The following is a 23,704-nucleotide window of genomic DNA, read 5'->3' as shown; positions in this document are numbered from 1 at the left end:
GGTCTTACACATCTTTTGTTAGGAATAACTTTTAGAATTTTATGTTTTTTTATGCTATCATGAAAAGTATTTCATTTTCCAGTTGTTTATTAATAGCATATAGATACAATTGACTTGTACATTGAGTTGTTTTTTACAATCATGAATGAGTTAATTTATAAATATATTTTTCTGTGTTTATTGAAATTATCATGTTTTTTTCTTGTACTCAGTGTAATAAATTACATTGTTTGGATGAATTTAAGCCTGCTATCTTTCTGTCTGTTTCTACCATCTTGCTACTTATTGTCTGTTTGTCTCATGTGTTCTTCCTTGTTTACTCCTTTCTTGATTTCCACCCAATTAATCAATTATTTTTTTGTATTCTGTTTTATTTCCTCTTTTAGCTTTTTAGCTACCTATCTTTGTTCCTGCGTTTCTTTTGGATGAGTCAAGTATTTTTTAGAATTTTATTATATTTTCTCTTTTGGCTTTTTGGCTATACCCCTTTGTGTTACTATTTTTAGTTGCTCTTATCCAACAAAAATATTCAGACTACATATATAATTTTAAATTTCCTGGCAAGAATATTAAAATTGTAAAGCAAAACAGATAAAACTAATTTTAATAATGTATTTTATCTAACTTGGTATATACAATATATCATCTGAACATGGAATCAATATAAAAGAATCATTATTGAGATATTTGGCATTCTTTTTTTGGTACTGAGTCTTTGAAATCTGGTATATATTTATACTTATGGCATATTTCAGTTTGGAATCGGTACATTCTAAGAGCTCAATAGCCACACATCTACTGGCTACCGTATTGGACAGTGCAGCCCTAAGGATTACAATGCGCATTCTAAACTTATAAGGTTATCCTCACCTGCCCTTAGGCCCTTATTATAGTTACTCACTTCAGAGCAGTGAAGTAGAAAAAAGCAATGACAGTGTGCCAGGAACCTTTGAAGCTTATGTTTAGAAAATGATTTAAAAGCAAAAAATAAAAGTTTGGCGGGGGGTGGGGGGGGCCTGTTAAATTCATTGCTACTATAAAAAATATTTTCCACTTGAAAAAATTGCATTTTCAAAGATGTTTTCAATCTTTTCTTCTAGACAAACTTGGCCCTACAGTGTTTGCTCCTGTTAAAATGGATCTAGTTGGAAATATTAAGGTGAATATACTGGCTTGTCTCCGTGGAGACTGTATATTTGGAGGGAGTAGCTGCATGAAATCTCATTCAGAAACAAATGATTGTTGAGTTTTATACTCGGGATGAAAAGTATAGGCCAGCTGTAAGAACCTTTCTCAGAGGAAAAAATACTTTAAAAACAGTACTTTAAAACCCTGAAACTATTTAATTCTAGCTTAAGCCTAATAAGAATCCTGAAACAAATAAAACAGATTACTTGGAAAGCATAAGGACGAAGGTAAGAGAGGCTTAATTCATTTTGATTTCTTAGAGGCCTGGTTGACAAAGTTAGGTCTCAACAGTAAACTGACTTGCTTGATAGCTTTAGCACTTTTAACTTAGGTTATTTCCCTGCTTCTCCTGCAGAAAGTAAATCAGAAGTATATAACCAACAAAGAAGAGTTTACCACACTCCAGAAGATAGTGCTGCACGAAGTGGAGGCCGATGTAGCCCAGGTTAGGAACTCAGCTACAGAAGCCCTCCTGTGGCTGAAGAGGTGAGGCAACTGGGGTGGGGCAGTAGTTGAAATCCAGCTTAGTTGAAATGTTACCCCTACCAAAAAAAATTGTTATGCAAAAGAGGCTACTTCTGAGTGAAAGCTGTAACCCATGTATAGCCTTTTCTAGAAGGCCTGAAGAATAGAATATCGACTTTTTTTTGCCTCTGTCTTGATAGTGATAAACATTGTTAATATTAATAGAATATATAAGATAGGAATCATAAAGGACAGTAAAGCCGATTGGTTTGTCTTTAAGTCAGTGGATCGCAAACTGTAATGGCATCAGATTCACCTGGAGGGCTTATTAAAAAACACAGATTGCTCCACCCAAAACCCAATTTCTGATTCAGTAAGTCTGGAGGGGAGCTCCAGAATTTGCATTTCTAACAAGTTCCCAGGTGATGCTGAAGCTGCTGGTCCTGGGACCACATTTTGAAAACCACTGTGTAGGTATTTCAGATAAGAAGCGTCTAGAGCAAGCTAAAGGGAAATCACAGGGAAGAAACTTAGAAAGGACTGCCATGTGACTTGACTTGTTTATTGCTGTGCCCAAGATACTACTGAAAAAGAAGCTGATGTCTGCCATTTATTCATACCCATTCAACATAAGTGAACTTTGAAAATAATATTTCTTCCTCTTTTTTGTTTTAGAGGTCTCAAATTTTTGAAGGGATTTTTGACAGAAGTGAAAAATGGAGAAAAGGACATCCAGACAGCCCTGAGTAAGTGTTATTTACATTTTGGTTGATTAATTGAATAGGATGTGGAATGGAGACCCTTGGAGGAGGAGATAGGGTGTGCTTTTCAAGATCTGATTTTGGTATTTTTCTGTTGCATTATTATTAATTGTTTGTTTCTTATATGCTTTGTTAAAAAAGAACTCGAGATAGTGACCTGGTAGTCTAGATCTAACTTATTAAAAATCAGTATATCTTAAAGAAGAGCTAAATTAATAGAGAGCCATCTTTTAATCTTAATAGGAAAACCTAATATTTTTAAGAAGTCAGTTCTTCCTAAATGAATCTTGAGATAACTGTGTAGTTTTCTAAAATCCGTATCCAGAGGGAAGCTAGTTTTGGAGACCATAAAAGGGAGGGTGTGGGGAACCCTAGGATTTGCTCTGAAGTAAGATGAAGGGCTGGTCATCATCTTGTATTCCTCAAGTGCCCTATGTGCCCCATTTTTGTGGTGGTAGTTGAGATTCGGATGAAGGCCTTGGTCAAAGGAGATCGTCCGACATCTCCAGCATCTTAATGCAGTGACTGGAACATTGTAGGTACTTAATAAACATTGGGTGGGTGGGTGGATAGATGGATGGATCAATGCACCTATTGGACCACTTTTGGAAAACATTGAAGACTTGGAAGCATCCTCATAGTGCCACTAACAGACTGGCTAAACTCTCAATCTTGGTCTCTAGGAAATCCTTCCAGGATGGGCATTGAGGTGATCAGATGGGAGTGAGATTTCCGTATTACTTTGAAGCCCTGCATTATTATGATGTAGAGAAGCACATGGTCAGGCTCTAGGCAGTCATGATTATAAATAATGAAATGAATGAGTTAGATACTTCTGCTGGGGAGGAGGAGCCAGTGTTCACACAGCATTTTATCGATGTCAGGGGTGAGTTCTTCCTTTTGTTAGTCCTCCCTTTGGGTCATGAGTCTTGAGGGATCCTGCCCCTGTGTGATTTTCCCAGGCCTCCCTGTATAGAAACTTGCCGATGTGCCGTGAAACAATAAAAGCTGATATTTCTGTAACACTGTATAAAAAATTTAGACAACCTAGTCCTCACATCAGTCCATTTTTACAGGTTAGGTAACTGAAATTCTGAAAGATCAAAAGACACGCTAAGACCACAAAGGATCTGAAGCAGGGTCATTTTGGGATCCTCAGCTGTAAGGTCCTCATTTCTCCCACAGAAGGTCTTCTCCACCGTCCCTGAGCTACCTGCATTTTGGGGTTTCTCATACATCCTTGAATTTCCAGGACCGTCTCAGTTATATCCTCCCCTAAGTGTCCTGATTACAGTATTAAAAATATATTCACCATGACTATTAGGACTCCCTAACCAGTCTCCATCAAACTTGATGACTTTGTGGAGTGATTAAGATCATGGGCTTTCTGGATAGGTGCCCTTAGACAATTTACTTAACCTTTGTGTGCCTCAGTTTCCTCATCTGTAAAATGGGAATGATGACTTGATTTCCCTAATAAGATTGTTGTAAAGATTAAATAGGTTTATGCATGTGAAAAGATTAGAAATTTGGTACATAATAAGCACTTAATAGAGGTTAGCTTCTATTGTTTATATTCTCATCATCATGACATATACAAAGTTGATAACCTACCAGAAAATGGGACTTATTTGTCCCAAATCACAAATGGAAAGTTACCAAGCTCAGCTGCCAAGCCTGAAATTTCTCTCCAGGCTGACTTCTTAGTATGGAAGCTCCACACTGGTAGGAAGACTCCACCACCTGCAGGAAATGCAGAAGATATGGGATTCAGCACTGTGTGCGTGGTGGACTCCACACGTCACAGGATGCTACTGCTTTCTGATGGCTGGCTGTGTGAGGGCAAGTGGAGAATGCTAATCTCATTACCCCTCTGCTGGAGCTGGGATAGAGGAGAACCCAGCTGCTTACCAGACACAGCAAGTGAAAAGAAAAGCTTTGCCCCTTGGAGGTGGAGAGACAGTTGAGGATATACCCTTTCTGCCCTGCCCCCATCCCTAATTCTGCCCCCTTTCCTCCCCTGTCTTTTACTTGATTTGAAAGCTGGGCCTAGAGATGTTGACTTTATGAAGAGAGAGGAGACTTGAAGGGCAAATGCTGCTTCAAAACTGAAATAATCACAGCCAATCTCAGCTTTTCCTTCCTTTTCTTCCCCGCTGGACTGTTTTCAGTGGAAAGGAAAAGGGACCATAAATTTGAGATTTTCATCCTTGATGCTCAGGGTTATTTCAGAGGTCTTCATGATTTAAATCATCTTTGCTTACTGGGATCCCTAGTTTCCTGCTGCTGTGCAATGTGGAGAGATAAAGCTCCCCTAACCAGCCCCCTTCCCTCTAAACACAGACACAACAAGTTCTGTGCAAGCAAATAAGAGAGATTTATGAGAACTGTTTACACATTAACTATGCAGAACCCACAGGCTGCTTGTTGCCTATTTCTTCTGGATTGCTGGCTTTTTTCTCATTTTGAAATCACAGGCTTTATAAGCAGAAGTGATATTTTGTCTAAAATGAGATAGTTTAGGTATGTAAGTAAAAGAGTGGGTATGTGCAATTTATATGCCACATATAGGCAAATTAGCTTGCATTTTTTATTCTGAAATTGAGTTATTGTAATAACAGTTACCATTTATAGAGCACCCAGTGTTGGCATAACACTAGGTTCTCCATAAACATTTTATTTAATCTTCTGAGTACTCCCCTTTTACAGCAAGTAAACTGAGGTTTAGAGAGGATGAGTACTTTCCCTAGGGTCTCAGATCTAGATCAGTGGTTCTCAAAGTGGTCCAAGGACAGCAACATCTTCATCACCTGGAGACTTACTAGAAATGCAAACTGCTGGGTCCCACCTGACACCTGCTGACTCAGAAACTCCCGAGGTGGGGCCCAGCAAATGCGTGTGTTCACAAGTCATGCAAGTGATTCTAATCCATGCTCAAGTGTGAGACCCGTTCATCTAGAGCTGGGATGTTGAAGCTCACCTGTCACTAGGCTACATTTGGTTATTTGGGAATTTTGACTGCATCTAAGTGATTATTAAATAAGCAGGAATAAAAGTGCTGAAATTAGTTACCCATAGCATTAGTTAATTTTGCCTCCTTTTCATGATAATTGGCTGGTTACCCAATGGCTGAAAACTTTTCTTAACCTAGGAACAGCAAGACAATTAGTAGGGATAAAATAAGGATAAACCTTGGATGACACTCCCAAATTTGAAAACACTGCTTAAGAAAGGTTTTGAGGTAACTGCTCATAATTTTGGATAGTCTTAGTGGCTTTGAAAATGGGAGATGATATGTAACAGTCCTAAATGACACAACGGAAGCCTTGACATCTATTAACTCTCTGGAAAATGCATGTATAGTCATTGTATTGCTGCAGTTCTGTGACCTAGAATGAGTTTTCAGCAATCGGAAGGAGGCCTTGGGCTTTATACTGCCCCCTTTTGCATTTGAGCCATCACCTGAATTCCCCATAATGATGATCAGAGTGGAATATTTTGGGTGGTCTCATGCCAAGAGCTGCTCTGAACTCTAGTGTCCTCTGACATTCTCTAGAGATCACTCTAAGGAGAGAGTTGGGTACACAAGGCAAATGTGTTTAATGGCCCACCCTGTAGCTGAGCCCCTCCATTCACAGACGCCACATCAAGAAGAGGCTTTGGAAAGCATCTTTGTAAGTGAAATGAAGAAAAGTTGCTCTGCCATTTCATGCACCATTGTACTAAATATTATGTGTTCTGCACTATTCCCTCAGTGGGATAGCATATTGCCACATCCCTCACCTCAGAATGATTCCGTAAATGTCAGGTAAACATTAACCTAACCAAGATCTGTAGCACAGGATAGGAGAAAAAAAAAGGTAGAGGAGGCTCACTTATGCATTTAATATGAAAAGCTTTCACAAACAAGGAGAGCTATATGAGAGAGATGAAGTTAGAACTCATAATCAGATATTTGACATCAAATCATAACTTGACTAATTATTCTGAAAGTACCAGGGAATGTGAATCAAGTCATGCCCTTTCCAGAACTCTTAACAGCATGTGCTTCTAATGGCAGAATTGGCTTACAGTACAAGTTTTCTTCTCGATGGTGCCTGAAGGTAACAAAGGATATCTCTGGGTACTTGTTCCATCTCTGTCAACTGGTTATTGAGTTGGCTTTTCTCCATACAATTCATTTTGCCCAAAGCTTAGTCACTGTAAAGAACTTGGGGGTACTTTCCTAGTAGTAGGTTTTTTTAAATTATATCAAATATTTATCATTTGACCAAATAGGTAAATACAGTACCATCTACTACCTCATAACCCCATTACTTCCAGAGAAGATCTTCATCCAGAATTTGCAGTTTATTGTTATATAATGAATGTTTTTATACTTTTACTATATATTTATGTGTCCACAAACAGTATCTAGTAATGTATTGCATGTTTTAAACTCATGTACATGGTGTCACATTATACACATTCTTCCTTTTTCACTCAGTATTTTCAGATTTATTCACTGCTTATTCACTTTCAAACCTTTCTTTGTTCGTGATTCTTGCCTAAGGACTTCCTAGTTTAGCTCATTTGCAGAACTGAGATGATTGTCACTTCCTGAGCTCAGTGAATGATGGATTTCACCTTTTCTGGCTTTGCTTGTCTACTTCTCAAGCTGTCTCCTAAGACTTAGATTTGCATTTCTCCTTTGCCCTCTCTACAACCCAAAGTAACTTTGCAAATTCTCACTAATTATAGATTTACAATAGAGAAACACTCTCATATATTCTGTTCCTGGACAGAATAGCTATCCACCAACAGTAATGGAAAGGTAGTTCTTGTTCAGATGCTATGATAGGTTGAGGCATAATCTCTAAATACCTCATAGAAAGTTTTTGACTAACCATTAAAGAAGTCAAATCTGCATCTTTATGAATAGAATAAGGTTCCAATTTTTTCAAGATATGGCTGGGAAAAGGCACGTTTTTCATTTTCATTATTTTGTTTTATCACAAAGAATAAACATTAGTTTTGTCAAAATGGTTTAATGTGACAAGAATGCCCCAAGTTCTCATTGCTTTTAGCTTTGTGACCTTGGGCAGGTAACTCTCTCTCTGGGTCTTCTATTTTTTCATCTGTAAGAGGAAGAGAATTGGGCAAGGTGATTGTCAACACTTCCTACTTAGAAATTTTGACTCAGTTTCTAAGGAACTGACAGAGTTCAGAGAACTGGGAGAAGGGAATCATTTATGTCTTTCAGAGGCCAAAAATACTTCCAGATTATAGAACATGCATTATGATAATGAATGGGTGTTATAGTGAAGATTAATGTATTTCATTATCTAATCTTCTCTGGGTAACCAAAATAGGTCAATGCTTAGACTTCATCCTAATTTAATGCAGCCTCACATGGCAGGGATATTTGCAGCCCTAGAAGTCAGCTAAAGACTTGGGGCAAGTCCTTTTCATTTATGAGTTTTATTTTATTTGTTGGTTTTCAATTGTGGAGGTGGTCTTCCTAGGCCTGAGTCAGGACCTAGCCTAAATTCTCTGCCTCCCTCTTCTCCCATTAGACTTACTGGCCCACATTTTGCCCAGTGGGACTCTTCTCTGGCAAGATGCAGGCACAGCAAGGAACAACTGCCTTCTCTAGAAGGGCTGGGGGGAGACACAGATCGTGTTGCTGTACAAACACCCTCCCTTCCTTAGACCAGGCTGCCCCTCTTACTTGGACTCACAGCATCCTTGTTTTCTTGCTGTCCCATAGAGGGGAGCATGGAGAAGGGTTTCTGGGCTTTTTTGAGTGGTTGACTTCACAGGCAAAGTGTAGGAAAGGTATAAGGCCCCTGAGGTTGGAGTAGCACTGGATCCAGAGCCCTTATAAACAGGCAGTTTGTCTGCCAGGTGAACTCTGGAGCCGAAGGCTCAGGGACCAGGACAGCGGTCAGCTGCATTTGCTGCATACCGTAAAGAAATACTGATCTCCTTTTACTTCCCTACCACAATTCCAAATCAGAATGATGGTGACTGTTAGTAGAAGAAAATAATACTGTCTGTATAGGAAAAAAGACTTAAGAGAATATACCTCCAGAATGCCCTCTGTGGTTACCTCTGGGAGGCATGATTATAGGTTTCTTTAGTTCTTCCCTTTTTGCATTTTCCTGAACATTATTTGTGAAATCAGAAAAAAAGCAGTAAGTGTTATTTTAAACTACCACTGTGCCTCAGGTGGGAAGTTTAGAATCCTTGACACGGCATAAAAAAGGTCCTCACAGTTTGGCCCCAGCCCCAGTGATCTGCAGCCCTACTGGACTGTTCCCCCTTCATGCCACCATCTCTCACAACTCCATGTAGCTTTCTCTGTCTGCAGCCCCAGGTACCACCCTACTCTCTGCCCTACCCAGCCTTTGAGACTCCTTTGGAGAATTCTTTCTGTGCACTTGCTCCCAGGCTGGATTCATCTCTCTTTCTTTTCCTGTAGCACTGGATAGAGATCTCTGTTATAGCAGTCGGCAATTTGCATAACGATGATTTGTTAAAGGCTGGCTCTCTTATAAACCCATGAACTTCCTGAGGGCAAGGGACTGAGTTTAAAGCACCCAGTGATCCCTGCTGCCTTGCACTTAGTAAGGGGCAGTGGTAGACTCGCACTAAGTTCTTGCTGAATGGAGCAGCTGTTCCCATCACAGATGTCTACGAGCAGATTGTAATGGCAATCTGTAATGATATTTATATCATCTACTGATTTCTAATGGCATTTAATACCTTACATGGATTCGGATCACAAGAAAGAAAGTGTTCCCACTATACCTCTGTGACTCACCTCAGGATGTTTTCCATGGACTGTACACCTTCTTACCAGCCCAGATGGCTCCTTAGACGGTTAGAAATTTGACTGTCTTACTGATTTACTGCGGAGGCTGTGCCTAGTATTTCCTGCCCGTCTGCACCTGTATGCTAGCAACCCTTTCTTCACTAAGGTCTTAGATACCATCTAAAATGTCCCTGATAACATCTGTCCCCTTAGAGAATCAGATAGGTTTTAAGTGTGGCTTACATTGAAGACTTGTATCTTTGACACTGTCTTAGCCTACAGACTGTTCTCCTAAGAAAAAGGTTGAATTTAATCTCGAGTTCTCCTTTAGGCTATTTCTAAGAGTCCTTTGTGCCCTTGAATTTATTGATTTTTATCATTTCTACTTTAGCTTCACCACACTGGATGCTGGCATTTCAACCCATTCCTAAAACTTGAGATAGCCAGCGAAATCTGCTGTTAGAATTCAAACGTACAGTCTTCTTTTATACAAAATATAATGTATTTTATGCAAACTTGAATTATGTAAAATTGATACATGGTGTGCTAAAAGTATTAATAAAGCCTCACCCAAATTATAAAAATAGAAATTGACAAGAATTACATCATTTCAAAGCTAGAGAGCTTGAATAAATTGTAAAGTGTTCAAGCTACAGCCACATGGCAGTGCTGTTTTGCCCAGTAAAATGCAGATACCTGATGTTCTTTGGCAGTGTTCTGTGAACCGCACTGCTTTTTACTGCATAGGAGCCTGTGGTTGTGGATTTGGTGTCTTTTTTTTTGTTGTTATTTTAACATCTGCTCTTGTTATAATTTAAAATGTCTTTATATCCTATTACAGTGTCGCCCAAGCATTGATTAAATGGTTGATGGTGGTGCTTGTACTAGTGTTGAAACTAGCCCATGAAAATAAATAAGTTTGGAATAAAATTTAGATGTGGTAAAACATGATAAAGAAGGTCGAACAACCCCTATGATACTCTGTGCTGTAATTTAGGAGTGTGAGGACTCTGTAGACCCCTGGAGATGATGCTGAGAAAATAAAATGGAGCATTGAAATAAAAATGCACTGTGGTGATGTAGATCTGTGCCCTCCTGAGAGCGCATTTATTCCTGTGGAAAAATCAGTTTTGAATTTTGCATGTATTGAATTATTCAAAGCCTTCAGGAACACATCCCTTGCATAAAATACAGTCATCTTGTTCTCGAGATTTTTTTTTGGTAATTAAAATTATTATATAGCAGTTTTTAAATCTCCTTTTAAAAAACTCATTGGGACAAAAATAATAGGGTTTTATCTTTAAAGTCTAGAATGTGAATGACTTTTATCAATAGGCCTCACCATATACTTTATATCTACCTTAATAACTTCAAGCTGTTCTTTCCATAATAGTTTTAAAGGTTTCTCGCTTTAAAACTGTATATCCAGGGTCATAGGGACATCTAGGACAAGCATTTGACATCCCAGAATAGAATGTTAGAATTGAAGAGAACCTTAGAGGTCATTTTACAAAGGGGGAAACAGATGGTTAGAGAGGTCAGCTAAGGGACTGGCTCAGGATCACACAACATTTCAAAGAACTGCATTTTTATATTTTTATAGTGTATTTTAAATTGTATTTAGTCTCTATATTATAGTATCTTTTCCTCCCTCTTTACTTCCTTATATGTATTGAATTTTCCAACCATGATAATAAGCTGAAGTTGAGATATGACACAGGGTAAGAGTGGAAATACCAATTCTTCTTTAAAAAAAAAATCTCTGTAGGCTTTTTTCCTACTCAAGATTTTTGGGGTACATAATCTCATAATTCAGCTTTTTTTTTTATCAGTTTCTAATACCAATAGGAATGTGCTACTACATACATTAGAAAGGACATGATACAAATAGCACATCAAATTCTGATGAAATTGTTCCTCATGGAGTTTTTCTTCTTTTCAAGATAATGCATATGGTAAAACATTACGGCAACACCATGGCTGGGTAGTTCGAGGGGTTTTTGCGGTAAGTAATCCTTCTGCCTCCTAATGTTCTGATGGTCACAGCAAGGTGTTTTGTTTTGCTTTGTGTGTGTGGTGTTTCTGTTTGTTTTTGAGAATAAGAACGAAATATTGCTTATTTCATTTAAGTCTATAGGTCTTTGTTGTATGGAAATGTTGGCAATAAAAAGTAAGAAAAGACTGTTAGAATGTGCTTCACCTTATCTAGTTCCAGTGACCCTGAGAAGATTTGTCTCAGAAGTGGTTGCCTTCTGATGTGGTAGTAAAGAGTGTCAGTGTAGAGATAGGCAGGAAGCTGTCAAATGCTCACCATTGAGGGGAAACCAGTGGTGGTTTCAAGCCCATAGCTCCCTCTGCTGCCTGTTAAAGTCAATCCTGTTAATTCTCAGATTTTAGTCAGGTTTTTTTCCCCTAAATTGAATTTTGTCTTGAATATTAACTGACCTGGATTGCCAGTGGCTAGGACTAGAAATATCTTCTTACCCAGTTATTTTCTTTATGGAGGTGTTTGTATTCATATGTTTGGGCTCCTGTTAGCTACCGCTCCTTCCTTCCTTGCATGACCTAGGAAGAGCACACACCTGAGAATCATAGTCCCCCGGACAAATCACTTAGCCTGCTTTGTGAAATAGAAGGAGAAGATGGCCCCTTTATGTCAGCAGTAATACTCTGTTGTTCTCTCATCTGGGGAGAGGTCAGCCTTAGTCAGGTGCAGCCATGAAAAGGCAGAGTCTCATGTAGTGGTACAGTAGGAAATGTCATAGAGTATGAGTGTTGTTTGGAAGGTCGGGGGATTAAAAAGAGCCTTGCAGATGATGGTCTTTTACTAATTTAAAGCATGGGAGACATCATTTGCCTAAGGTAAGAACTGTTCAGGTCATGATTTACTAGGAGGCAGGTAAAGAAAGTGGGAAGAATTTACCGTGGAAGAAATCAAATTTTAGTGAAAACGAAACATTTTTGAAAGCATAGAGATGACTAGCTCTGTGTCCTACTGTTCACTGGAATAGGAGCCAGACCAGTTGCAGCCACTGACTACTCACACTTACCTTCAGTGCGTGTTTAATAACATAATAATAGTTACCATTTGGCTGTTGGACACTTCCTGTGTATCAGGCACTGTGCCAGGTACTTCTGTGTTCACTCTCTTTGGTAATCCTCAGGATTAACACGCACTATTTTACAAGTTCAGAACTGTTTGTTCCAGTCCCAGAGTGAGGCAGTGGCAGAGTCCAGGTCTAAACCCAGATCTGCTGTCTCCGAGGCTGGTGCCCATCCCACACATCACAGCTCTCCACAGTGAAGACAGAATAACTGAGAAACTGCTAGTGAGAAATGAGGCAAAGGATGCTGCTGCATTCATCAGTCTCCCTGAGTAAATACTGTGATTGCCTACAGGTGCCTCACACCCGCCTTCCCTTGGTGAGGTGACAGAGCATAAAAACACTGAGTTGCACCATTTATAAGAAACATAAATGTGGTTTGGGGTGGTTGTTTTTTTTCAGAATAGAGGGCAGAGTTTAATCCTGAAATATTATTGATGATCCGAGATGTTGCCAACAAGAATGAAGCTATAGCACAAAATTTATCAAAAGCATGAGTCTTTAAAAGAACATTTTAACTTACAGGATTTTTCCCAATATATAGTAATTTAGACTCATTGTAAAAAAAAAAATTTTTTTTAATTATGGAAGAATAGAAAGGGTAAAAATTAAAATTGTCCATAATCTCACCACTCTACAATAAGGATTTTTAACATTTTTGTGTTTTACCTTCTTAGCTCTTATTTTCATATACTTTTACATATTCTCTTCAATATGGTTCTATTTCATTTCATATATTTATATAAATATCTACTTATAGATACTTATATTTTTATATTTACATGTCTATTTTATGTGTATAATTACCTTTATTTTGTATACCTACTCTGTATATGCATTTAAATTTTTTTGACACTTAGCTGGTTGCATAATTTTGTATTCTTTTTCTCCACTTTTTAATTTTTTATATTTTCTAGTTTTATTGAGAAATAATTGACAGACGTTACTGTATGTTTAAGGTGCACAGCATGATGGTTTAATTTACATGCACTGTGAAATGCTTACCACAATAGCTTCAGCTAACATCCGTCTTCTCACATAGATACAATTCAAAAACAAGAAAGGAAAAAATTTTTCTCCTTGTGATGTGAACTCCTAGAATTTACTCTTGGAACAAGTTTGCTGTGTATCCAACAGCAGTGTTAGCCGTAGTCTTCCCCACTTATTTTTAGGGACTGCATAATATTTCCCTAGTATGGAGGTACCGTAATGTATTTGGCCAAATCTCTGTGTTGGAAATTTCAGCTGCTTCTAAATTTGTTTTTACAGACAGAACAGCATCTGTTTTTATGCATTTTTGACTCAAACTGTTATTTCCTCAAAATAGGTTCCTAGAAGTAGAATTGCTATGTCTAATACCAAGAAACTACAGCCACAACTTAGAATTGGAGCACTTACCATGCACTAGATGTTGTTTTAAGTGCTTTACTTACATAAAGTTATTAATCTCATAACTCTGAGGTAGGTTCTCTTATTTTCCCTGCTCATAGACAAAGAAACCTGAAACACATAGAGGTGAGGTAATACACCCAAAGTTATAGAGAAAGAACATTTTGAAGACTTGATATTATTGCCAATAGTTTTTCAAGTTGCTGGTTTTTAAGAAAATAGATTATGTTGAGCATTTGGCAACAGCCTTTTCAGTAGAGGAGCTACCTTTCAGTGTCTCTCCTGTTATTCTCTAAGTCTTCCCTACTTTGGAAAGCTTATTGAGTTTTCTAATGTGCTAATTAAAATTATCAGGAGCAAATTCATGTAACTAATCCTGGTTGCTCAGGGAAATGGCTTTTACGCTCAAGGAATTTGACTTATTTACCAGACAGACAGTGAACTTTTATCTTCAAACAGTTACCGTCTGTGGAACTGATGGCCAGTCTAGGCTCTGCCTCTTTCTGTGGCTCCGTTTTGGCTTCATCTTCAGTTGAGTTCTGTCATCGTTTCCCAGATAGACTCGGCTGCATCACAGTCCACTAGGAGTCTTTAAGAAATCTGTAGTCCTGGGTTCCACTCTGGAGAAACTTTAAAAATTTTTTCTTTTACTTAAATATATATACACAGAGTTTTGTTTTGTTTTTTATCACAGAGTCCAAAAAGGTTATAACAAAAAATAGCAGTTTGTTCCATACTTCTCAGACTCACTAAAAGAGGCTGCCACTTTCAGCTGCTTTGACTATTTCTTCCAATACCTCTGTAGTTCTAAAACTATTTACTGTTCTTTGTGGACTTACCAGTGTTAATCACTGTTGATTTCTGTTATGGGTTAGAAATTAGCTCTCTTAGACCTTACTGTCACTACCTCACCTCCCCTGGTTCCACCTTCCCTATATAATTATATCACAAGGTAACATTATGATGATGAGCCAGAATTCTGTGATTTTTTTCGTTCTTTCTTACATGAGGTTTACATTTTTCCCCGTACCATCAGATTTCTCAGATCACCATCATTCTGAACTCACGAATGTATCAGATTACCTGTATGTTTTTTCTTGGAGTGTGCCCTTCCAGTACTTTCTAAACTCTTCTTCCAGTCTAAATTGTTGTACTGCTATTGCCCTAGGACTTTTCTTCACAGGTTTTCCTATATTGCATCCCCACCTCACCCTAATTCCATTTCCCAAGTCCTATGCCTTCCTATTTCTTGATCCAATCCCTTTTTTTGATGGTATCCAAACTCTAGTAACTTCCTAAGAAAGGGTGCAAGGGAGGTAAATTTTTGAGTTCCTGGAACTATCTTTATTCTGCCCCTTTTTTCCTAGAGTGTTGCTTTGGCTGGTGTAGAATTCTAGGTTAATAGTAATTTTCTCTCAGTACTCTGAAGGCATTCCTCTGATGTCCTCCAGCTTCCAGTGTTACTGTTGTAAAGTCTAATATGCCACTGTGTATAAACTGTTCCTCGCCTCCTTCTAGATGCTTTTAGGATCTGTTCTTTATGCCCACATTCTAAAGTTTCACTGTGTTCTCCTTCTGGTCTTTATCATTCTTTCTGCTGAGCACTTGGATAGGTCTTTAAATCTGGAGACTCATATCCTTCAGTTCTGGGAGACTTTCTCACATTATATTTTTGGACAGTTGCCTTCCCTGCATTCTCTGCTCTCCCTGTACCCCTATCATTATTTGAGTATTCATTGTGTGCCAGGCAGTGGAATAAACACATCCTACGTGTCCCATTAATCCCTCAAATAAGGAAAGTGCTATCAGTCATCTTCTATAGATGAGGAAACTGAGGTTCTAGGAGTTTAATCACCTTGCTTAAATTCCTCAAGCTAATATGTAAAAGATTGGGGATTCAAGTCCAGGTCTCCTCACCCACGCCTGTGCTTTAACCACTGCATAATGCCAGTTGCAAAAAAGGAGAGGGTTGATTCTCAAAAGACTTTCAATATAAGGAAGCAACTGCAGAATGATTATTCAAGATTCCAAAAAGTCTCCAGAGAACTCAGCGGAGCCAAACCAGTAGGTGCCAGATAGATTTTAGCAAGCTTGGGGAACAGTTGGCCTGCAAAGGGAGGGGAGCTATAAGGAGCTTAGGAAATCTTCCATCAGGGAAGCAGTGTGGTTGGTGGTGTAGTTGAAAAAGCATAGAGATGAATCTAAGTTCAGATCCCGGCCCTGGCGCTCACTAGCTGTGTGATGTCTCTCTGTCAAATAGGAACGTAAATTGTACAGGGTTCTCACAAAGATTCACTGGGATAAAATACGTTAAAGCATCAGTGTACAAGCAGACAACAAATGTTAACCCCCTTCCTTTTTAGAAAATATTCAAGACTACAAAGGAAATATCCATGTAGGGGGAAATAGGAGACACGCCAAGAAAGTACGTGGAGATGAGATACAAATAGGATGGTGAGACGCCCTGCCAGGCTGGCCACGTGCCGACAAAGACTGTGGCAGCACGCAGGCAGGTCATCCTGAGCACTCAGCCGCAAGAGGCTGGATCACTGTGAATGAGAAAGGAGCTTTTTTCAAACTGTTTCTCTCAGCATTCCCTGACTTGATGGGATTATGCATCCTGAAGATGGCCCAAGAACATACTTGCTTCTTCTAGCCTTAAAGTGATTTGGTGCTTGAAACGTAATTTTAGAGTCCATGAGCTGAAAGGCTGTGTGCCTTTTTTTTTCACTCTTGCTCCCCTCAGCTCCGTATGTGTGTGAGTGTGTGTGCACGCATGCGCTTGTGCATGAGTATAATATGCAAGAGAGCGAGCCGTGGTGCAGCTTCTCACGGGCAATTCTTTTGCAGTTAGCTCTGAGGGCAGCTCCATCCTATGAAGATTTTGTGGCTGCATTAACCATTAAGGAAGGCGACCACCAGAAAGCAGCTTTCAGTGTTGGGATGCAGAGGGACCTCAACCTTTACCTCCCCGCCATGGAAAAGCAGCTGGCGATACTGGACACTTTATATGAGGTCCACGGACTGGAGTCTGACGAGGTGGTATGATGTCTGCAGGGCAGCGCCGCCTCCTAACTTCAGGGAATAAAGTTTGCTAAAGTGTTTCGTTGCCCTACTTAATTTCCAGCAGCAGCTTCAGTCCTCTCCAATCCCTTACTTGGAGGGATGGAGAGGAGGAGGCAAAGCCTAGTGCTTTTATGTATAATTTTTTAAATGCATATATGTTTTGTGTGTTTAAAAATCAAGGTGCTATATATTCAGTTCAAAGGGCCTCCTGGAAACCAAATCATAGCTGTTACACAGACGTGAACAGCGAGTTATAAGAGCAGATTTGACAAATGAATTTGTTAGTATTGTGTTTTGCTTTTAGTTTTAATGGGCCACCCAAACCCAAGCTGAAAATGAGCAGTTTTTTTATCAAGGACTGTAACTCATAGCCAGTGTTTCAGTCAATTTAGAATTAGACTAAAAATTTAGAGGGAGCTCAGCCCCTTTGTTGAAGCTATTGAAATGTAGAGTTTGCTATTCCTAGATGTCCTGCAAAGAATCCTCTTCTCTGTGGCTCTGTGGGCCAAAAGAGCCTGTGTAGTCAGTGTGTCCGGGACGTTGGTGTGACCGAGCAGTGCCATCCCTGTTTATGGGCCAGGAGACTGGCTCTGAAGAGATGAGTGGTATGTCCCAGACCCGAGCTGGAGGACAGTATGGGAGGGGTGGGACAGGTCACCTGAGGTGACCCCTGTGCAGTGCACACCCTTTGCCAGCCTGCTTTCCTCGGCATCATCTCAGTTGGACATCAGAGCAAAACCGTGACATTCAGGGATTATTATTAAAGTTCAAAAGTAAGGTGTATAGGTCGAGGGATTTGCTCCGTCACACAGCCACTAAATAGAAGAGCCGCGTGATTTCCATGTGATCTGGACCACCTCTGCATCAGAATCACATGGCGTGCTTGTTTGAAGAGCAAATTCCCAGGCCTTACCTTGACCTGAAGAACCAGAATTGTGGGATTGGGACTCAGGATAATAAACCTTGAATTTGAATAAACTTCCCAAGTTATTCTTGTGCACACAGGGTTGAAGAGCTACGAGATTAAATTCTAGTTTACCGAATTCCCAGTCTTCTGCATGAACTAAATGATGTGTCCTTTTTTTTCAAAGAGGAAGAGGCTATCATTGAAATGAAGTAGTTAAAGGGAGAATGAGAAATGGAGCAAGTTTACTCAGCAGGTTTCTTAATTGAGCCAGCAGGCCTTCAGGGACCACGGTTCTGAATGTGCTCTCTGATCAGTCTTGGCTTTATCACCAGTGGTGCAGAGTAAGCTAAATGCAGCTGCTTATCTTATCTCAGAAGCTCTGGGACTGTGTCACAGTTTAAAGGTGGGATTTAAGCCTTTCACAAAGCAACCTTGTGTAGGCGTTCTCCCGAAGAGTGTGACGCCAGGACTGTGGCCCTAGTCTCTCAGTGGGCCAGGCTGCCAAGAGCGGGTGGCGGGAGAGGCCATGGCTGCCTTCCCTGTCAGGGGCTACTCGCTTTAAGTAGCTGGAAGGGAAGCTCCCTGGGTAGAAGGTGAGTTCCTTTGAGGGGCACAGGTGATGCTGTCCTGAGGGCAAAGAGAACCCTCTCCTTAGGTGAGAGATTAATGTAGGGAGGGGTATTGATTTTTTTTGTCTGTCTTTAAACAAATGGGCATTTATGTAGCTCAAATTAACGAAGCAGATACTGTGCTCAGTAAGGACTTCTGGAAAATGCTTAACCTTTAGAAAAGCAACATCAAATATTTTAAGGCTAGGGAGAAAAAGGGTGCTAAAGTGATGTTGATTCTTTTGTATCTTAGCGCTTGCTGTTAGCAGCTGCTAAGGTGTGTATGTTGTCTTCTCCCATTCCCATGAGTAATTAGTGCGGACCTCCTTCTCTGGCTAGTGTGAACATGATGGCAGGACTAGGGGATAAGTTAAACTTCCTGCCCTTACAGAGCCTCCTAAAAGGGAAAAAGAAAAAGCCACCAGCCTTTGCTCTACCTTGAATGAATGCACATTAGACATTGCGCCATTAGGTGGGGATGCTGCCAGGAGATTGTAAGTGTTGTGAAGCACGACCGTTCGGAGCAAGTGGTGGTGCTCCCCGACACCTCAGGAGAGCTGGTCTGGTCTCTGGGAGAGAGGTGGGCACACTGAAAATACCTCAGATTTTCCACCGAGGCTTTGAATACACACAGAAAGAAAGCTGCTCGGCGCGGCCATTTCGCGGTTCTGTAGGTACTGCCTTGGTGTATATGACCCAGTTTTCTGGGAAAGAAGGGTTTCATATTATCTGGGATCTTTGGGAACCCAGATCAGAGTAGCTTGAATAACTTGAATAAGTTGCATTACCTACTCAACACTTTTCCAACCCTACAGAAAGGGGGTAATGTTTTTTGATAGGTATTTTCCTCACTGGAGCATACTAAGTTTACCTAAGATGCGTAAAGCTCTGGAAATTGAACTTCATCTTAGATGACAAATTCAACTTGGCCTGACGCTTGGCACGGTCAGAGCTTCCTCCTGAACCTGCAGTATTTGCTTCTCCATTTTATTTAAAGGCATAATGTGTGCTAATTGACATTTACTATCTAAGACGAGGACAAAGAGAAAAGATAAGGCTTTCTCTCCATAATCCTCTAAGATTCCTGGGACCTCTAAGCTTTCTTTCTCTGACAATGAGAGGAGATGGGAAAACGCTAGTATGTTTGTTCGTTGCTCAAACGTTTTTTAGGATTTCCTTTCTAGAGTAACCTTTAGAGAGATCCTGAAGGAAAAGAAAAGGTAATGTGTCTTCTAACTAATAAGTAGCATTTGGACGACCTCCTATAAGGCACTTCCATACACATAATTGCATCATGTCTGCACTTCTCCCCACAGCAGAAGCCAGCCCTTAACACTTAGGAGGGATTAATATATATTTGTCTAACTGAACAAAATCCTTTCAATGATGGCAAATTTTTTTTGTCCTTGAAAGCAGATTTGATTCATTATACTTAATCTTGACAAAAATGTTAAGTTAGAGGGATAACTTTTGGGGAAGAACCAACTTGTGACTCTGAGGTAGAAATGATTTTCTCATCACCTCTTGATCCATCTCCTCAGGTAGTTCTAGAACTGGGGCTCTTGGAATGTTGAGCACATCAGTCCCCAGGGCATTGACTTTGAAAGGCAGCGTTTGTTAGGATGTGTAAGTAGTGGCTTCAGGTGCCTTGTCATCATTATTTGTGTGTCATTCTGAAAATAAATGCTCCCCAAATGTCATATTCCACGATGAGGGATATCTGAACTCCATAGTTGAGCCCTGCTGCTTCTCTCTCCTCTTCTGTTACTAATGATTGCGAACAGTGCCCCCATCAGAGCACCAAATCCATCCCCTTTCTTAGCTGTTCTGCTCCGTTCCTCAGCAGCAGCTTCGAGCACATATGTGGAGCATCTGGCGCAGACCTAGCCAGGGTCAGGTGCCCAGTCAGTGGGCATTCTCTTCCCCTCCCAGACTGCAAGAGCTTCTTAAAGAACCCCTGTTCCCATGTGTAGCTGTAAAGCAGGTGACCGCATGGTGTGTAGCATCTAGGAAAGGTGATCTGTTATTAGATGAGGGCTGCTGGAAAGGTTTGCAGTCTCCTCTTTTTGATTATTAATTAATCAAAAGTTAATGCTTTCAACTTTATATTTTCGGAAAAGTGTTTTTAATTAAGGAAAATATGTGGTAGGGACCAATAAATAAATTATACTCTTCTTTATTAAATTTGAAGTAAGTAAAAGAGCTGAAGGAAGAGGTGTCTTATTAAGGAAACTTAATCTGATTGTGAAAGTCGTATGTATGAAGAAATATCATTTAAGTCAGTAGGAAGAGTCAAAGGGTCATGAGCGATACAAGACGATGTGATTTTGGAAACTTCCTGAAACAACACTTTTTATGTTTTTCTCTACTAAACGACCGTGTCCTATAAGAAGTTGGTTACATGATGGTGCATTTCTGAATCATCGATTAAAATCAGTTGCTTCTGATATTAGTCATGGGTTTTATAACTCTTCAGCTTCCCTGCCCTGTGTTTCATTTCTTTTTTTAAGGTGAACTATCAACCTTTAAAAATTTTTTTAGATTTAGAATTTATAAGTACAGTACATTTTAAGCCATTGTTCTGTTAGCTGAGCTAACATGTTTGGTCTTGGAGGGGCTGACTTCCATGCCGTTTGTGATCTGGTAGACTCTGTACATGAGCTTCAGTGTCTACGGCAGCCCGTGTCCCTGTGACATGCACATAGAGTGCTTTACTTAGAAACACACTCTGCTTTTGGGCGGCCCTTTGTGGTCTGCAGTTGCTTACTCAGGGGTTCATAAGAATGACAAAAATACCCACTAGCTGTCTAATAGTATTTTAAGACTGCTTATCTATTACAAGGGTGTTAGGGTCCTTTCAGCAATTCCATGAACATACTGTTCAGTAGACCTCCTCTGGAAATGCCCCCAATCCTATCCTGGCGCAGGCAGTAGCCTGTGTACAGAAGCCATTTGCATGATTTCTTGTTGCGCTGCTGCATCAGGGCACTTGGAAGCGATCCTCAGTGGTACGGTTGACGCAGACATTGATCTTTCTTCTCCACTGTTTCCATATAGCTTTAAATTAAAAGGAAAAAATATACCACTACTCTGCAAAGCAAAAGTTTCAAAATTCTTCGGTTACCCTTTTCAATCACTTCTCTTTGAGCGTGAACAAATGTTTTCAGCTAAGCTATGTGAGAACACAACAGATCTTGCTTGTTTTAAGCACTGTCCATTCTATTTTATATATTTTAAAGTGTGATCAGTATTTCTTCCCTGTACTTTATAAACAGAAACCACCCTGAAATGGTTGATACCCCTTGCAAAGCTGATCTCATCCACAGACTCCTGCGTATCTGTGTCTGTTTATAGGTGTATATGGAGTCAGTGGTGACAAGAAAGGTGATCTAGAAGTAATTCTGTTGCTTCCCAGAAGGCTAATGAGCCAGTCTCCTGTGGCATGTTTGATGCATGAATCCCTTTGTGTCATGACAATTTTCACTAGAATGTCAGTAAACAGCCCAACTACCTCATATGAAATTAGCTGTGGACAATCTGTGTCAGATGAGACATGTGTTAAGGTTGATTTAATCTGGTTAATAGATTGGACAAAATGATGTCTCTATAAAGAAGAAAGATGTTAGACCAGATGCCAAAGGCTACAATGTACATAGATTTCCTTGGGTTGCTTTTTTAAGTCAGTGTTTAATTCTACCCCCAGTATTCTCATCTCCATTGTTTGTGATCTCATAGATCCATGCACTTTGAATATCTGTCACATGGAATCCTATGTTACCTGTTCTTGTCCTTCAGCATTTTGAATGAGCATCATAATGACAGTAGAAAGCAACAGTAGAAAGCAAGTGTCCAGTGGTTTGTTGATTCCTTAATTTTAATGGACCTTTACTTAGAATATAATGTGTTGGAGCCTTTAAGGATCAACTGATAAATGAGGATTTCATGTTTAGGTTTCATGTAAAACTCTGTCCAAGTTCTAACTCTGTATCTTGTGGGGAGGGGGAACAAGGGAGGGATTTACTTTTTTTGCAAAAATATTTGAAAACATCTGTCAGATTTTATATTCATTAGTTATAATAAACTTATTTTTAAAGTATTTTATCAAGTGCTTCTCTTAAAGATTGTGTGGGTTTTTGCTTAATGAATATGCCAGTAATAAGTATCATTTATGGAACACATACTATTTGCTGGGCATCATTCCAAGCTCTTTACAAATATTCATACACTTAGTCCTCCTAATCACTCTATGGGGCCGGTACTGTTATTAACCCCAAGTTACGATGAGAAAACTGAGGCACAGATTGGGGAAGCCCCTGGTCTAAGGTCCCACAGCTGATGAGGAGTAGAGCTAGGCTACAAACTGAGGCAGCCTAGCTCCAGAATCTTTATAACAAACTCTTTAAACCTAAACAAAACATAATTTTGAAACATCAAATGACCACTGTAATGGCATTGCCCCTGAGTGTTCTAAGCACACTAGAAAGCCTAACTCCTGTCACAGGTGGCTGTGTTCTTTGGCCTGGTTTAATTCTGTTTTCAGAGAAACCACAAACGCAGAACAAAGAGATGCATTTGCTGTGCTTAACGTCTGAGTTGCTGTTTGGTTACATTCAAAGCAGATACTTTTTTGCCTAAATCACTTGGTGCCGAAGTAGGGTTGGACTTGTTAGGTTTTCACTCTCTGATACTTGTTGGTGGATGTTAAGATGCCTGCAGATAGATAGATACATGTGGCTGGCGGTGGGGTGCAACCCTGCCCACACGGCCTCCTCTCCAGCCACCTCTTTAAATACATGAGCTAGGCCAGTTAGAACTGGGACAGGGAGGGTTGAAGGAAGAGAGAGAAACCAGTGAAGTGTGGTAGGTGTTTAAGCAAAAGGGTCCTGTGGAGTCTGAGCTGGGGTGGCCATGTTGGGCCACATGCAAGAGAAGGAAGAAGAGAAAGCCGGTGGGAAAGGAAAGGATGGCGCGGGCACACCGAGAAGCAAGGACGAGGAATTGTGTAGTTGCCACACACCAGCAAACTTTCCTTGAAGGCTGGCTTTCCCTTTCCCACTTCTAGCTCCTGCCCTAGAATTCCTCCCCTTGAGAACCCTGTACCTTTACGGTAAGACCCTAACCTTTTTTGCTTACGCTGCTTTTAGCGGGCTTCTATTCCTTGAAATAATCCCTGTGACAAGCATGTGTGTCTTTATTCCACACTGAATATGGGCAAGTCCAGAAACACCCAAGTGATATACGTCGAAGAACCACCACCACCATCATTCTCACTGTGTAAAACGGAAATGCCTCTCCAGACCTGAAGTCAGTCTGTATGGGCTCTGCTTATTCTAACTTAGGTTCACTTCCCCCAGAAAACCCCAGGGGCCTTTTTGTGATGGCTTTGTTCTTGCAAACTGTAAGCATCAGTTCTCCCAGAG

The 23,704-nt window shown here is 40.0% G+C and overlaps 1 protein-coding gene across 5 annotated transcripts in view; it reads left to right on the top strand.

The window, feature by feature from the left end:
* PLEKHA8 (pleckstrin homology domain containing A8) overlaps nt 1–23,704 on the top strand; it is a 115,392-nt gene that overhangs the window by 53,112 nt on the left and 38,576 nt on the right. For 2 of the 5 annotated variants that reach the window (XM_060156925.1, XM_060156924.1), the window contains exons 7-9: nt 1,101–1,159; nt 1,544–1,674; nt 2,329–2,399. In XM_060156925.1, coding sequence (XP_060012908.1) covers nt 1,101–1,159; nt 1,544–1,674; nt 2,329–2,399 — 261 coding nt within the window. Of the gene's footprint in view, nt 1–1,100; nt 1,160–1,543; nt 1,675–2,328; nt 2,400–11,153; nt 11,216–13,231; nt 13,274–16,553; nt 16,806–23,704 lie in introns of those variants that run through there. The other 3 variants (XM_060156923.1, XM_060156926.1, XM_060156922.1) reach the window with 3 other exon arrangements.

The sequence above is a fragment of the Lagenorhynchus albirostris genome, chromosome 8 (genome assembly GCF_949774975.1).
Source record: "Lagenorhynchus albirostris chromosome 8, mLagAlb1.1, whole genome shotgun sequence".
Taxonomy (NCBI): Eukaryota; Metazoa; Chordata; class Mammalia; order Artiodactyla; family Delphinidae; genus Lagenorhynchus; species Lagenorhynchus albirostris.
Note: the sequence above shows the minus strand (reverse complement) of the source record. Positions and strands in the feature narration are given on the sequence as shown.